Source organism: Choristoneura fumiferana, chromosome 7 (genome assembly GCF_025370935.1).
Source record: "Choristoneura fumiferana chromosome 7, NRCan_CFum_1, whole genome shotgun sequence".
Classification (NCBI taxonomy): domain Eukaryota; kingdom Metazoa; phylum Arthropoda; class Insecta; order Lepidoptera; family Tortricidae; genus Choristoneura; species Choristoneura fumiferana.
The window spans coordinates 3,005,037-3,020,422 of NC_133478.1; the positions used below are offsets into that span (position 1 = coordinate 3,005,037).

Sequence of the window (15,386 nt, forward strand, 5' to 3'; positions counted from 1 at the left end):
TAATCTACTACACCATGCAGTCCGCCAAGCTGGAGGAGTGGCTGTCCTCTCCCTCTCTCACTGAAGCGCTCAAGCCCATGAGCGAGCGCAGCTTCGTCGACCTAGACCCTATATTCAACGTTAATCTCGATGAGGACTACGACTTCAGAGCTTCTGGAATCACCAGGTTAACCTTTTTTACGTACTTTAAAATTATGCTCAAATGTCTGACAACAGGGTTAAAATTTAGTCGAATATCAGAGTATAGTACCAATTCGTCTAAAAAGCAATTCAATTACCCAAGTGGTCTAAGAAGCAACTGGTGGAAGCAGCAAGTAGTATAAAAAGCAACTGGTCCTAACCTGTTTTTTGTCGGATATAGTCATAGTTGTGAACATAGGTAACAGTTGTGTCAAGGCGCTTTAAGCCACGCGGAATAGGAGCTCCGCGTTGATTTTGAGTCAAAGAAATTTAGATCACTTGCTACTTAGACCACGTGCTACTTAAACCAGCTGCTTTTTAGACGTAAATATAGTAACCTAATATCACTTGTGTGCGTCAGAACTCTTGAGTGGTCGACGGGCACTTGAACGCCGAACTCTAGGGCACACTCTGTCCGTGTGGGCTCTTATACTTGACTTTAACTGTGTGTGTGTCAGGTCCCGTTTCTGCGCGATATACCAGGAGTGGATCGTGCACTGCGGCGCGCGGCGCGGCGCGGGGTGGCGGCGGCGCGCGGCCGCCAGGGAGTCGCCGCTGGTCACGCTGTGCTTCGCGCTCAGCGTGGTCGGGAGACGGGCGCTCGCGCACGCGCAGCACCTGTCAGCCTCCAGGTGAGCATGGAGCACTGAGCGCGCGGGAGTCGCCGCTGGTCACGCTGTGCTTCGCGCTCAGCGTGGTCGGGAGACGGGCGCTCGCGCACGCGCAGCACCTGTCAGCCTCCAGGTGAGCATGGAGCACTGAGCGCGCGGGAGTCGCCGCTGGTCACGCTGTGCTTCGCGCTCAGCGTGGTCGGGAGACGGGCGCTCGCGCACGCGCAGCACCTGTCAGCCTCCAGGTGAGCATGGAGCACTGAGCGCGCGGGAGTCGCCGCTGGTCACGCTGTGCTTCGCGCTCAGCGTGGTCGGGAGACGGGCGCTCGCGCACGCGCAGCACCTGTCAGCCTCCAGGTGAGCATGGAGCACTGAGCGCGCGGGAGTCGCCGCTGGTCACGCTGTGCTTCGCGCTCAGCGTGGTCGGGAGACGGGCGCTCGCGCACGCGCAGCACCTGTCAGCCTCCAGGTGAGCATGGAGCACTGAGCGCGCGGGAGTCGCCGCTGGTCACGCTGTGCTTCGCGCTCAGCGTGGTCGGGAGACGGGCGCTCGCGCACGCGCAGCACCTGTCAGCCTCCAGGTGAGCATGGAGCACTGAGCGCGCGGGAGTCGCCGCTGGTCACGCTGTGCTTCGCGCTCAGCGTGGTCGGAGACGGGCGCTCGCGCACGCGCAGCACCTGTCAGCCTCCAGGTGAGCATGGAGCACTGAGCGCGCGGGAGTCGCCGCTGGTCACGCTGTGCTTCGCGCTCAGCGTGGTCGGGAGACGGGCGCTCGCGCACGCGCAGCACCTGTCAGCCTCCAGGTGAGCATGGAGCACTGAGCGCGCGGGAGTCGCCGCTGGTCACGCTGTGCTTCGCGCTCAGCGTGGTCGGGAGACGGGCGCTCGCGCACGCGCAGCACCTGTCAGCCTCCAGGTGAGCATGGAGCACTGAGCGCGCGGGAGTCGCCGCTGGTCACGCTGTGCTTCGCGCTCAGCGTGGTCGGGAGACGGGCGCTCGCGCACGCGCAGCACCTGTCAGCCTCCAGGTGAGCATGGAGCACTGAGCGCGCGGGAGTCGCCGCTGGTCACGCTGTGCTTCGCGCTCAGCGTGGTCGGGAGACGGCGCTCGCGCACGCGCAGCACCTGTCAGCCTCCAGGTGAGCATGGAGCACTGAGCGCGCGGGAGTCGCCGCTGGTCACGCTGTGCTTCGCGCTCAGCGTGGTCGGGAGACGGGCGCTCGCGCACGCGCAGCACCTGTCAGCCTCCAGGTGAGCATGGAGCACTGAGCGCGCGGGAGTCGCCGCTGGTCACGCTGTGCTTCGCGCTCAGCGTGGTCGGGAGACGGGCGCTCGCGCACGCGCAGCACCTGTCAGCCTCCAGGTGAGCATGGAGCACTGAGCGCGCGGGAGTCGCCGCTGGTCACGCTGTGCTTCGCGCTCAGCGTGGTCGGGAGACGGGCGCTCGCGCACGCGCAGCACCTGTCAGCCTCCAGGTGAGCATGGAGCACTGAGCGCGCGGGAGTCGCCGCTGGTCACGCTGTGCTTCGCGCTCAGCGTGGTCGGGAGACGGGCGCTCGCGCACGCGCAGCACCTGTCAGCCTCCAGGTGAGCATGGAGCACTGAGCGCGCGGGAGTCGCCGCTGGTCACGCTGTGCTTCGCGCTCAGCGTGGTCGGGAGACGGGCGCTCGCGCACGCGCAGCACCTGTCAGCCTCCAGGTGAGCATGGAGCACTGAGCGCGCGGGAGTCGCCGCTGGTCACGCTGTGCTTCGCGCTCAGCGTGGTCGGGAGACGGGCGCTCGCGCACGCGCAGCACCTGTCAGCCTCCAGGTGAGCATGGAGCACTGAGCGCGCGGGAGTCGCCGCTGGTCACGCTGTGCTTCGCGCTCAGCGTGGTCGGGAGACGGGCGCTCGCGCACGCGCAGCACCTGTCAGCCTCCAGGTGAGCATGGAGCACTGAGCGCGCGGGAGTCGCCGCTGGTCACGCTGTGCTTCGCATTGCATCAAGACATTGGCGGTCGGTCTCAATAGACCGTGAGTGTGTCGTCATAAGTATATAAGGATTGTAGGCTGATATGATGATGAGCAAGTCGTCAACTAACCTCTCGTCTGTGGCGGGTGACACTTCCGGCACGGATAATACCAAATAATACAAACTGGTGTCAAACTGACAAGAGTTTCTATGAGCGTGTACACGGAATATCAGGTCGGTATTTCCATGTTGGTATTGTACGGCCGGTAAATAGTGTCCCCCGTCAATGGCGACATATAATGATATTTTTTGTCACCCTCACTAACCGGCTGTCCTTTTCCAGCGTGGAGTTCTTCCTCTACGGGCTGCATTCCCTCTTCAAAGGAGACTTTCGCATCACGTGCGCGCGCGACGAATGGGTGTTCACCGATATGTCCCTACTGCACTCTGTGCTGGCGCCTGCTATAAGGATGGCTTTGAAACTGCACCAGGTAACGCTTTGTTTTAGTCCCCACGCTGTTTTGAGATAGTGTACATTAAAATAACAATGATGGCCAGGGCAGTCTCATGGTTAAAAAAATGGGTAAATTCTATAATGGCCTTCTTCTTAATGGCCTTCTTGCATCAGCTCCAGAGTGTGACGTGTTTGATGATCGATGGAATTGCGTATGTGATGAATGTTTAAGGTTCTGTGAGATGATGGATGTACGTTTGTCCACCTGTACTTAAAAAAAAATGTTTAAACGTTTTGTTTTGTTTTATAAATTTAATTTATGAATTGTTGTTTTGTTGGATTGTCATTCAATCTCTTTCTCTCTTCTCAGTGTTTGTCTTGCGCAGTGCCTTAGTGTTTAACTGTTATACTGTGTAAGTTTCTTTGAAATAAATAAATAAATAAATATGTTGACTATGGATTGCGTCCGTTTTGTTACACATTTTTCTTAATAATTTTCGTAACGAAACGGACACATCCACACAATATTTTGGGGACACATCTGGAGACCCTGCTTTTCCAGCTCTGAATCATGGACTGAGTCTACCTTCGAATTTTTGTAGAAATCGCAGAGATAAACTCAGGGTACAACGGTAAATAGAAATGCTCAAATACGTGTTCAATATTTTATGATAATTTAACTGGGAGACTAATAAAAAAAAATACATTTCGTAGTCATACTAGCGTGAGCCTAGGTAAAGAAACTATCCTGAAGCAGCGTTTCCATCAGAGATGTGCGAGGATATGTTGCGACGAATATGTTTTTCATTGACCAATAGAAACGTCTCATTTACCTCGTCTCGCTCCGCTCAGCTGTTTCCACCAGAGCGGAAGCACATTATTGGTGGAAACGCTACTTAAACAGGTTACCTCGCTGGTTTTTCTCCAGGACCACTTCATGTTCCCCGAGGAGTACTGCAGCAGTTCGGCTCTCTTCTCCGCCATTTCGTGCCATTCAGCGCGACTCGTCATCTGCCACGAAGCGGCGCCCGCCTGGCGCCATAACGTGCTGCGTGGCGCCCCACACCTACTGGCTCTAAGGTATTATTACTAAAACAAAAAATGCCCGTTCTAGCAGGAACCTAAAGAGTTGAGATAGCAGATGTTAGGCACTTGCTTCGCCACCGACGAGGAAGCGATAGCTATCGTTTATTTTTCTGCCCAAGCGGCAAAGAAACGCGTGGAACCTTTTTATAATCAATTTCACTATGATTTCCTTGACAAAAGTATGAGATGTCAACATGACATTAGTAGCACAAAGGTTCCACCTGGGTCTTGATTCAATTTGTTCGACTGTAGATCTCATGTCAGTAAAGAGATACACGTAGTAATAGTTAATCGCTGTTTGTTCACACTGCAGGCGAGAACTTTCTCCACTTAGTGTTGTGAAAAATGCTAATTTCGAGTCTTAAAGACTCGAACCCTAAAGACTCTCGAGGCTTAACGACTAAGGCCGCAAAGACGGTTTCTTGCATCCATAGGCATAAAATAAGCAAATTCAATTCTCAAATATAGTTGAGTCTTTAAGACTCTGGAGTCTTAAGAGTTCGAGTCTTTAAGCCTCGAAATGAGCGTTATCCACAACTCTTATCTCCACCTAGTGTGTGGCAGCCTAGCAGCGACAGAGCTATCAAAATTAAATTTGCTGGGATAGTTCTTAAAGTAAATCCTACTAATATTACAAATGCTAAAGTTTGTGAGTATGTTTGTTACTTCTTCACGCTAAAACAGTTGAACACATTTGGATGAAATTTGGCAAAAAGTTAGTTTATAACCTGGATTAAAACATAGGATATTTTTAATCTCGATATTCTCACGGGATAGTGATAAAATCTTGAAATAAAAACCGCTGAGTTTAGAGTCATCAAAATTTGGTATGTAGGTAGCTGGACGGTACGTCTGGAATAACACATAGGCTACTATTTATCCCGATATTCCACGGGATAGGTATAAATCTTAAAATTTTAACCGCTGGGCTTAGAGTCTTGGAATTTTGGACAGTTGTTCTTAACACAACTCAATGAATACCACCATATAAATTTTGGGAATTCCCGGGGGAATTTTGTAAAACCCCGGAATTTCAACCAGCTCGAATTGTTTACGCGTGCGAAGCCGCGAGTAAATGCTAGTCAATAATATATGGACAATATAGTTCAGTTTTAGTCTTAACCCTAAATTTGGCAAGGTGAGACAAGTGTACTCAGTTCAAGCCTCGTTGGATTCTTGTAGAGCCAATAAAAATAACTTCAAAAAAAAATACAAAAAGATGATCTTAAAGGGGTTACAATTCATACCTCAATGCTTAGCTCACCATAATTTGTTGTCCTTAGAAAAGCGACGCACTCAATTCGATTTGATGTTCCTCTTTAAAATAATTCATAGTTATGTGGACTCCCCCTCACTGCTTGGTAATATTTCATTCAAAGTTCCTCGATGCAATGCACGACATGAAAAATTGTTCTCAATTCCGTTCTCCCGCACTAAATATTGTACTAACTCTTACTTCAACCGTTGTCTCAGTTATTATAACAAAGATTTGTCTCACATTGATATTCTTGCCCAAAGAAACTGTATTAATTTCAAGAACCGTGTTATTTGCCATCTAAATGTTAAGTAATCGCACGCAGTTCCAATTTTCCAATTTTCTTGTTTAACTCCATAAGAATGGTTAACTGTTTTTGTTTTTCAGCGTATAAGGATTATTATCGTACCTGTTTTTACTTCAATTGCAATTGCCATTTTATCGCATCTACCATTCCTGTTTACCGATGTATGCTTTATTACTGTTATGGCACTCCAGGTCTATACCTTATCATGTCTTAAATGCAATGTTTAACTATGTGACTGTTTGTTGCCTTAATAAATAAATTAAAAAAAATATGTATCTTATTAGATACGCTGCCAATCTTAGGGTTAAGGAGCATAATACATTGTGTGTTTCAAATGCGCATTGTTGTTTCAGACACGTGATGGACGAAGGCAACGACGACTACAAGATAATAATGCTGAACAAGCGGCACCTGGGGTTCCGCGTGATCAAGCTGAACCGCGAGTGCGTGCGCGGCCTGTGGGCCGGCCAGCAGCAGGAGCTGGTCTATCTACGGAACCGGAACCCCGAACGGGGGTCCATACAGAACGCTAAGCAGGTGAGGCCAAAAGGGTTCATAAGCTTGTGAGAAATTTTTGATCAAAAAATATCTGAACACGTCTCTATTGTTAACTTACGATTGGTTTTTTGGGATCTTTTTGTAATTTTTATTTCAATTCCAAATTTTTTGTTACTTTTACGGTCATCCCGTAAAACCCGTATCGAATCGATGAGGGCTAAAGCATAGATGTCGCTAGTGTAGCTGCTTGAGTGACTAAATAAGAAACAAACAAGCTGAGATATGTGGTGCATAGGAGAAATTCGTGTCTGTACCTCTGTCCAGTGGTGGTGTAGCGGCATAGCACGTGGCACAGAATGCCGAGGACCTGGGTTCGATTCCCAGCACTGGTCTTATTTTTCTGGTTTTTCTATGCATCTTTATTTCTGTTTGTATTTTCTATTGTTAACGACGTAGAAGCGTGTTCAGATATTTTTGATCAAATTTTAGCTCACAAATGAATTCGACTGTACTAGGGATGTTACAGATATTCGACTCCGATTCCGAAAAGCCAGGAAGATAGTGGTCAATCACGGTCGGTTTCATGTAAATAAAAAGTGTGAACTTTCGATTCATATTACACCTCCGATTCCGACACCGGTTCCGATACTTTGGAATCGGTTGGTGGTAATCGGTAGTTTAAGCGTAGCGGTGGCGGCGACCGTCGTCATCCAGCACGTACGGACAAGTTTATACTTGTCATGCGGGGTAACCCCTTCCTTTTCCCGCATGCTTACTGCTGTTCGATTAATCTTTCACTTTGCATTTTAGCATTTTGATGAATGTTAGTGTGTTTTATGTGAATTTATTTGAATTTAACAATGAAGCTAAAAACAAGTGTATTTGGGTGGACCTTATTATCTTGTTATCTGTTAATTTCATGTGTTTTTATGTATAGTAAAGAGTTTTGCAATACAATACAATACTTTCGACTAATTCAAAAAGATTCCCATAAAAAAAAAACCGATATTCTGTTTCGAGTTCCGAACGACAAGCAAACTAGTTTGTCTGTATGTCCTTAGGCGCTCCGCAACATAATAAACTCGTCGTGCGACCAGCCGATCGGGTACCCGATCTACGTGTCGCCGCTGACGACGTCGTACGGCGACACCTCGCCGCCGCTGTGCGCGCTGCTCGGCGGGCCCGTCACCGTCGCCGCCATCAGGACCCGGCTCGCTGCCCTGTGCAAACGGTCACTCACTGTCATCATAAACAAATAAAACTATACTAGATTGTTACAACAAGAGCATACAACGAGCCGGTACGGCGAGGGTGTATAGACACGGCGAGGGGAAAATGGGTTTAATGCTCGCTTTACACTGCTTTTCACTTCGATGTCTAGAAAATGTCTGGGAAACAATATCTTTCATTACCTTTCATTGTTCACGAATTCCTTTTATAATTATAAATTTTTAGTTTTATTTATCTATTTTGATTCATTTGACTGATTTTTAGTTTTGGTTTTATATTTATTCATTTTTGTTTAATATATAGAACCTTCTTTGTTTGTGGTTACACCTGATTGCCTTGGTCTAAGACGAAGATTTTACTTTATGCACTAGAGCATAAAAAGTCATTAAATTTAATTCAGCATAAACACGATCTTTACGAGCATGAGAAGTGAAAATACATTCATTCACAACACAAGACAACAAGATTAAAGTACAAATAGACAACACGAGGGATAATATCAAATTTTTATGGAATAATCGAGGTGGTTTGGCCTATCGCCTCTCAAGCAGAGGGTCGTGGGTTCAAACCCCGGCTCGCACATCTGAGTTTTTCGAAATTCATGTGCGGAATTACATTTGAAATTTACCACGAGCTTTGCGGTGAAGGAAAACATCGTGAGGAAACCTGCGAAGAAATTCAATGATTTGTGTGAAATTCCCAATCCGCACTGGGCCCGCGTGGGAACTATGGCCCAAGCCCTCTTGTTCTGAGAGGAGGCCTGTGCCCAGCAGTGGGACGAATATAGGCTGGGATGGGATGGGAATCGAGAAAAACTAACAAAAATGCAACGTTGCCAGCTCAGCAGGTATAAACGCTCTTAAGCCGATCAAAAAACTCTATGTCCACGCAATAAGAGCGAAAAGACGTCTTACCGACGGTAAACGTCGTTTCGCGTCGGCCGAGCCAATCGACGTCTTTTTAAAGAAAGAAAGAAAGAAAACATTTATTCACTTACACAGAAGACACACATATACAGCAAAATTAACACAAATAAATAAATAAATAATAAAAAATAAAAAATTACAGAAAAACACATGAAAATATTAAATACAAATACACAATGTTGTGTGTCCCCGCGAAAGTGAAACGGTCGCTGACTCAGCATTATGCTGAAGCGTTAAACGCCTGCAGCGCTGATTTTCTGCCAGAACCGCTCGCTTGATTTTTCGCTCTTATTGCGTGGATATAGAGTTTTTTGATCGGCTTAAGCCGATTCCGCGTCGATAGATGTGGGGAGACCCTTAAACCGAGTTTAGACTTGCAAGAAAAACCGTGCAAGTTGCATTGCATTGCGGCGCTCGATTGACCACTACAAACTCGTTGGCTTTACGGCCTCGCAATGCAATGCAACTTGCACGATTTTTCTTACAAGTCTAAACTCAGCTTTATGATGTGTGTTTGGTCGGTAGGATCCGTCGTCGCTGCGGCGAGGGCTGCTCGAGCGGTGGCGGGGGCGGCGGGGGGCGGGGGCGGGGACGTGGCGGCCGCGGAGGCGGGCGCGGCGCGCGCCAACAACACGCCGCGACACAACGCGCTGCATCTCTCCAGGACATCGCTCGGTAACACGACGCACACACACACACGAACACACATAGAAGACGTCAGGACATGAGATGTGCGAGGAATGTGTTTTACGTGAACCAACAGAAACGTTTAATTTACCTCGCCTCGCTCCGCTCACTTGTTAGGCGCCGTGCAAAATGTGAAAGCTGTCTATATAGCTTATACATTTTATTCCAAACACGGCATGGCGTCCGTGAAACGGGCCTAAGGCTATCTTATTGTATTTTTTTTATCAGCAGAATTTGTGCTTATTAAAACATGAGAGTATAATTCAGTATTTTTTTTAGTTCCTGTATGGACAAGGGGTTAAGGATGAACAAAATACTAGAATTAAATTAAATTTTGTTTAATAAATAATTGCTATTACACAGTTGAGGATTGTTGAAACAATAGAATAAAATAAAATGTTATTTATTTATCTTGCTTGATTATAAGTAAATAATTAAGCAAATAAATAGTGAAATTAGGTATCAGATGATAAATTTCATACATGTATTATAATAAATTAATAATTTGTTTTGTGATACCCAGTGCAAATTATTATTTAAGTGCAATTAGCCGTTAATTTAAAATGATGATTTTTGGAATGGATATATTGCTACTCTTTTGCTCCGTTGTGCATACATACAACGAACCACATAACCCCCCTTCTGCTATAGTATTTTTGGTGCAAATTGTACCAGTTTTTTTAACAATAACTTATATTGCAGCTGGCACGCGCGGCAGCTTGGCTAGCGCGGGCAAACCCACGTCGTCGACACTAGCGTCCCTCGCGGGGTTACTGAGGGAACATTCGCACGAACGCACGCATCAAGAGGAACCCGGTAAATATACCTATAACTGCATATACCTACCGCCGCCTAACTTTGCCTAAAAGTTCATTGCCCCGACTAGTACCACTAAAACTATAAAGGTATAATTCCAATAATTGAATAGGCACTATACCGTTAAGCGATTCGAACACAATCCGGGAGTAACGTAAAGACGTCGCATAAAAAATGTATCTCAAGAATGCGTCAAACAAAACTGAGTAAAGAGCGTTTACCTGCTGAGCTGGCAACGTTGCATTTTTGTTAGTTTTTCACGATTATTCGATAAAAATTGAATGAAAATTAATAATGTTGTCTGATAGGACACTTCTTAATATATAAGTTAATGTATCTACTCCAATAACAGCAAATATAATTATAATGGAATTTATTTTTGATATAGAAATTGTAATTCTTTGTTTTTGTAACTTTGACATTGTATTTATTGTGATAAGTCAGCATGCTGCATGCTATAACTAATGCACGCTATTTGTACGCCGCTAGGCAAAGCATAGTGAAACAAATTAATGTAAACCTAAACCAGCACCAATATCTGACACAACAAGCGTGCATAAATATCTGATACGACTCTATTTCTAGGGCCGGAAGGACGTGTCAGATATTTTTTCACACTCCGCTGGGGCAGATATGAATGCTGGTGACTGTACTGTATAAATATAATGTATCAGGTGTCCACTGCGGGCCGCTCGGTGTGGCCGTGCTAAGCAGCGCCTGCGAGGCGAGCGAGGCGCGGCGGCGGCCGAGCCGCCCCCGCCCCCGCGCCCCGCCGCGCGACGCGAGCGGAACATGCGCGCGCGGGCCGCTCACAAGGACCCCGCCAGGCAGGTCAGTGACCACATATAGGAATCCGAGTACTGCTTCTTCGCAACGAAACGTTTGGCAACCTGTTTCATTTCGCAACTTTTCATTTCGCAAACTCTAAAACTGTAAATATTTCAGGATTTATTTCAGGGCCATCGTGTAGAACCCTTTAGGTTAGGTTAGGTTAGTTTTATAAAAATCCTGAAATATTTACAGTTTCAGAAATATTAAACAGTTGGGAAATGAAAAGTTGCGAAATGAAACAGGTTGCCAAACGTTATTCGCCGAAACATTAGTAAACCATAGGAATCCACGGAGCAAAGTTTTGTGACAAGTAGTGTAGTGAGTTCCTATATCGATAATTTAAATTGTCATTAATAAGGCGTATTATAAAGTTAATGATTATATCATGGACAGGGATATTTGGAAATAATTCCGATCCGCATTAGCGATCCCTTCAAATAGCGAACCTACTGTGTTAAAAATAAAGTTGTGTTAAATACTTGTGATGTATAGATATCATTTAATAATATTGTAAATCTGTTTAAAAAAAAATACCTCGTTGAGTTTCTTGCCGGATTCTTCTCGACAGAAGTTTTTCCGAACCGGTGGTAAATTTTCTTTCTGACAATGCAAGTGCTTTTTTTAGCCTAAATTGAATAAAGATATTTTGACTTTTGACTTTACAGGCCGGAAATCGCAGTCGCGTGCGTCGCGAGCGCGCGCGTCCGGCGTCGTTCCGGCTGCCGGCCGCCGATCCGGAGTCCAGGCCGGGAGACGAGGCGAGTGTCGTACTTTATTGTTAATACGGTCAAGGATTTTAATTCCTGAGCCACCATGGAATCTTTTCAAAGGAAAAGTCATTACGATTTTCCTTGTTAATTAATGCGATGTCACTATGACGTTTACTGTGAAATGGTTCCATGGTGGCCAATGAATTAAACTCTTTGACCGTACTATTATTGTTTTCGTTTTCATACTGTTTTACATACTGCTTCATACTGTTTTTCTGGTTATAGACAAAAAGGTAAAGGAGTATAGCCTTTGCCTGCATGGTAACTTCATTTGTTATAATTGTTTAGTGTTTTCTTCTTTTTTTTGCCTTTTTTTTTCTTTTTAAACGGAATATTGTGTCGGTCTTTACTTTAGTGAAATTGGTTTTATTTTAATGTATGATAAACAGATGGTCCCTAAGGAAGAACAGCGCCGTTCGCAAGACCGGCAATTTTTGCTGATTCGGGACCATTTCGTGACATACAACTTTCTTAATTTTTAATACCTTTTTGTTGTGCTACGTTACTTAGTCACGAATAAATGATTTCTATTTCTATTTTCTATTTCATACCATCATTTCATGTCATTGATTTTAAATGCTAACCTACCTAACTCTATATCTATAACTGAGATCCTAACTGTCGCAAAGTGGTCCAACGCTTGATCATACTTCGCACGTACGATGGCAGGGACAAATGGCATGTCGCAGAAACGACACTTCGACCAGACTCGTGTCGCACTCTAGTAACAAACCCCATTAATATCTGTAACAAAAAAAAAACAATGAGTTATAAAACGGGCCTTTAGCATCGTGAGTTGGACGGTTTATTTATTTATTATTGTATTACTTTACTTATTATATTATAAGTGTATGGTGTGAACTATGTTTTGTTTAGGGCTTTGCTTGCGGTTGGGAGAATGGGTGGCGCGACCAGCCGAGGCGCTCCGCCAGTTCTAAGGTAACAAAACTAATTTATGTTTTCAGACCCACACACAAAATAGGCTAGTAGTATGTATGTGTGTAGTTTCCTGAGTTAAAAAACCGGCTAAGAGCGTGTCGGACACGCCCGAAATAGGGTTCCGTAGCCATTACGAAAAAATTAAGTAATATTTTTCTAAGGATTTCGTTTTTCGTACGGAATATTCCAAGTTTAGGTATATTTTATACCTTAGGCTGCTATTTACTCTTTAACTACTAATAATTCTCAAGAAAACTTAACCGTTATAGTTTTCCTTGTAAGTTTGATATACTAACCCTGATTTTTTTCAAATTTTTAGGATATGTAGCCCATTTTGTCAAATTTACACCTACAACAAGAAAAAACGTGTCTAATATATTTTTTTACCCAGTAGCTAACTACAACATCATCAGAATTTGCAATGGACACCTTGAAATATGGTTACCGTTTGTGGGCAGGTGGCGGGCACGCAGGGCTCCGCGCAGTCGTCGCTGGAGTCGCTGGCGCGGTCGCCGGGCGCGCCGGACGTGTCGCTGCCGGACTGCCGGATCATCGCCAACCGGAACGCCAGGCAAGATGCTCCCCAGCCCAGGTAGACCGCGTCACGCTTACACCCCGCCCACTACTGCTTCTCGGATCTCGCTCGTGATTTGCACCACACCTCTCGCCTCTGCAAAGTGCGAGCGGGAGATCCGATAACCTCCCAAGATCGAACGAGAGGTTCGAATATGGGTTTTAGGCTGCCATTTAACCAGAGATGTGCGATGAATGTGTTTTTCATGAACCAATGCGTACGTTTTGCTTAGGAGCAGGGCTCTGCTTACACTGGATGTATTAAATCACACTGAAAAAGCGGGAAATATCTTCAACACACGATTCCCGTTTACATACCTATAAATGTGTACGGAACCCTCGGTGCGCGAGTCCGACTCGCACTTGCCCGGTTTTTGTGTCACCACGATTATTTATTATTTAGCACCACATTATTTTTGGTTCGCATCGCCAAGTTCTCTATGTTGCATGCTGCTCACATTTAGATTAAATTTATGTATGTATTTACGTAAACTCTTTATTGTACAAAAGAAAAGAAACAAAACACATTGACAAACTTTGAGATACTTGTACAAAGGCAGACTTATCCCTTTAAGGATCTCTACCTGTCAACCTTTGAGTAGATGAGAGGAGTAACCAGTTAGGGTCCGACAAAGAGTGAGTTGAAGAGTGATTTCATTCGCCGTTCGTGTCAATTTGTGATTTCTGGCATCTTTAACAGTTACATTGTCACTACTTTTAAACAAGATCGTATCTCGGAATAATGTGTAATAGTAGATTATTGTCGTGGCCTGGAAGTAGGCAATTGCTGGCTGAGTATGAGTATTAAACGGACGAGCTTGCGAGTCCGTTTAACTAATACGAAGCCAGCAATTGCTATTCCAGCCGAGACTAATATAAAGCTTTTCTCAAAAATGGTGAATAATTTTGAAATAGAATAAACTTTTCTCAAAATATATTGTAAAATTTAATTTTATTCCAATATTTTTCTTATGCTTTCCCGCTTTTTTCATTAAAAATAAACTGCAGGTGTATTTTCCACCGAAAACACCACAAGCTATTTCAGACCCAATAGAAAAAGTCCGGAGTTCCAACAAAATATCTGATACCGGCCATTAGACTTGGCTGTATGTATATGACTTGTGCCAATATTGCCATGGCCTTTTTAACTTTAAAAAAAATGTGACTGATTGCAGGCGCGCTAATTCATTATTGTCGAGCTAGCGCGCCTGCAATCGTTTTAACTTTTTAATTTTTCGCTGACCATAAACTATGCACTTCACCTTCTGATATGTAAACAATAATGTCAACTTTTACGGTCATTTTTGAGAAAAGTAAATTTAACTATGGACACATTGAATAAATTTATTTCGTAAAATTATTATTCGCGAAGACGTGCTAGCCACTAACCATGTACCCATACCCACTTTACCTATAGCCACTCAATCAGAGAGTTTTACCAAATTTAATTGCGAAATTAAATTTAAATTTTCCTATAAGCTTTACGGTGAACACACCTGCTCTCACCTGCGAATGAATTTAACTGTGCGTGTGAAATTCACTCATTCTGAGAGGAGGCCGCTGCCTTGCATTGGGAACAGCCCGAGATTAATAAAATTATCGATTTTGACAAACGAACTTCTCCAAACGTAGTGACGATAGCATGATCATGACCAGTATTGTCATATTAAAAGCAAATCATACTAGTAAACCTTATATTTGATCAGTAATTTATGCACTTATACAAGTTTCTCCACATCCTATTTACCACTTTCACCAAATTTGTCGTGTAAATATTTTTTGTCAACTTTACCTCTTGCTTCCAGATACTTCCTAAATGAGGGTACATCGAAGGACCTCTCAAAACTGAGCAAGGAGATCCGGCACGAGCGCGAAAGCTACCGTGAGCTGACCGGCCGCTACATCGAGAAATCTGAGGCTATACCTCTCAAAGAAACGCACTATTCCGACCTATCTAATAAAGAATCTATCCTCAAAAAAGAAGGGAAAAAAGACCCCAAAAACAAGGAAATTAAAACTAAGATTAAACGTTCTGATTCCGGGCGGAGTGAGCTCAAGATTAACGTTAGTGTTGGTAGTAAAGTGCTGATCATTGAGCTTTGGGGGTGTATGATTGTATTAATTTGGGGAGGAGGATCGATGTGCAGTGGCCTTCGGAGCACCAAAGGGAGAGGGGCGGCAGGAACTTCTGGGGGAGCTGGGTGCCTATGCCTGGGATGGATGGACTGGTAAGTACTTTCGTTTGGTTTTTGAAAATTAATAAATGGGCA

At 45.0% G+C, this 15,386-nt stretch overlaps 2 protein-coding genes and 1 pseudogene across 2 annotated transcripts; all 3 read left to right on the forward strand.

Moving 5' to 3' along the window:
• LOC141429504 (pecanex-like protein 1) lies at positions 1 to 1,366 on the forward strand. The gene is made up of 2 exons (XM_074089831.1): positions 1 to 166; positions 639 to 1,366. The coding sequence occupies exons 1-2, from the start codon at positions 15 to 17 to the stop codon at positions 814 to 816; spliced, it is 330 nt and encodes a 109-aa protein (XP_073945932.1). The 5' UTR covers positions 1 to 14; the 3' UTR covers positions 817 to 1,366.
• A 626-nt stretch (positions 1,367 to 1,992) lies between these two features.
• Positions 1,993 to 9,914, forward strand: LOC141429888 (pecanex-like protein 1). The gene is made up of 7 exons (XM_074090447.1): positions 1,993 to 2,714; positions 3,088 to 3,235; positions 4,127 to 4,278; positions 6,200 to 6,383; positions 7,406 to 7,575; positions 9,026 to 9,175; positions 9,890 to 9,914. Exons 2-7 carry the CDS (start codon positions 3,176 to 3,178, stop codon positions 9,912 to 9,914), a joined length of 741 nt encoding a protein of 246 aa, XP_073946548.1. The 5' UTR covers positions 1,993 to 2,714; positions 3,088 to 3,175.
• An 855-nt stretch (positions 9,915 to 10,769) lies between these two features.
• LOC141429889 (uncharacterized) overlaps positions 10,770 to 15,386 on the forward strand; it is a 5,242-nt pseudogene continuing 625 nt past the window's right edge.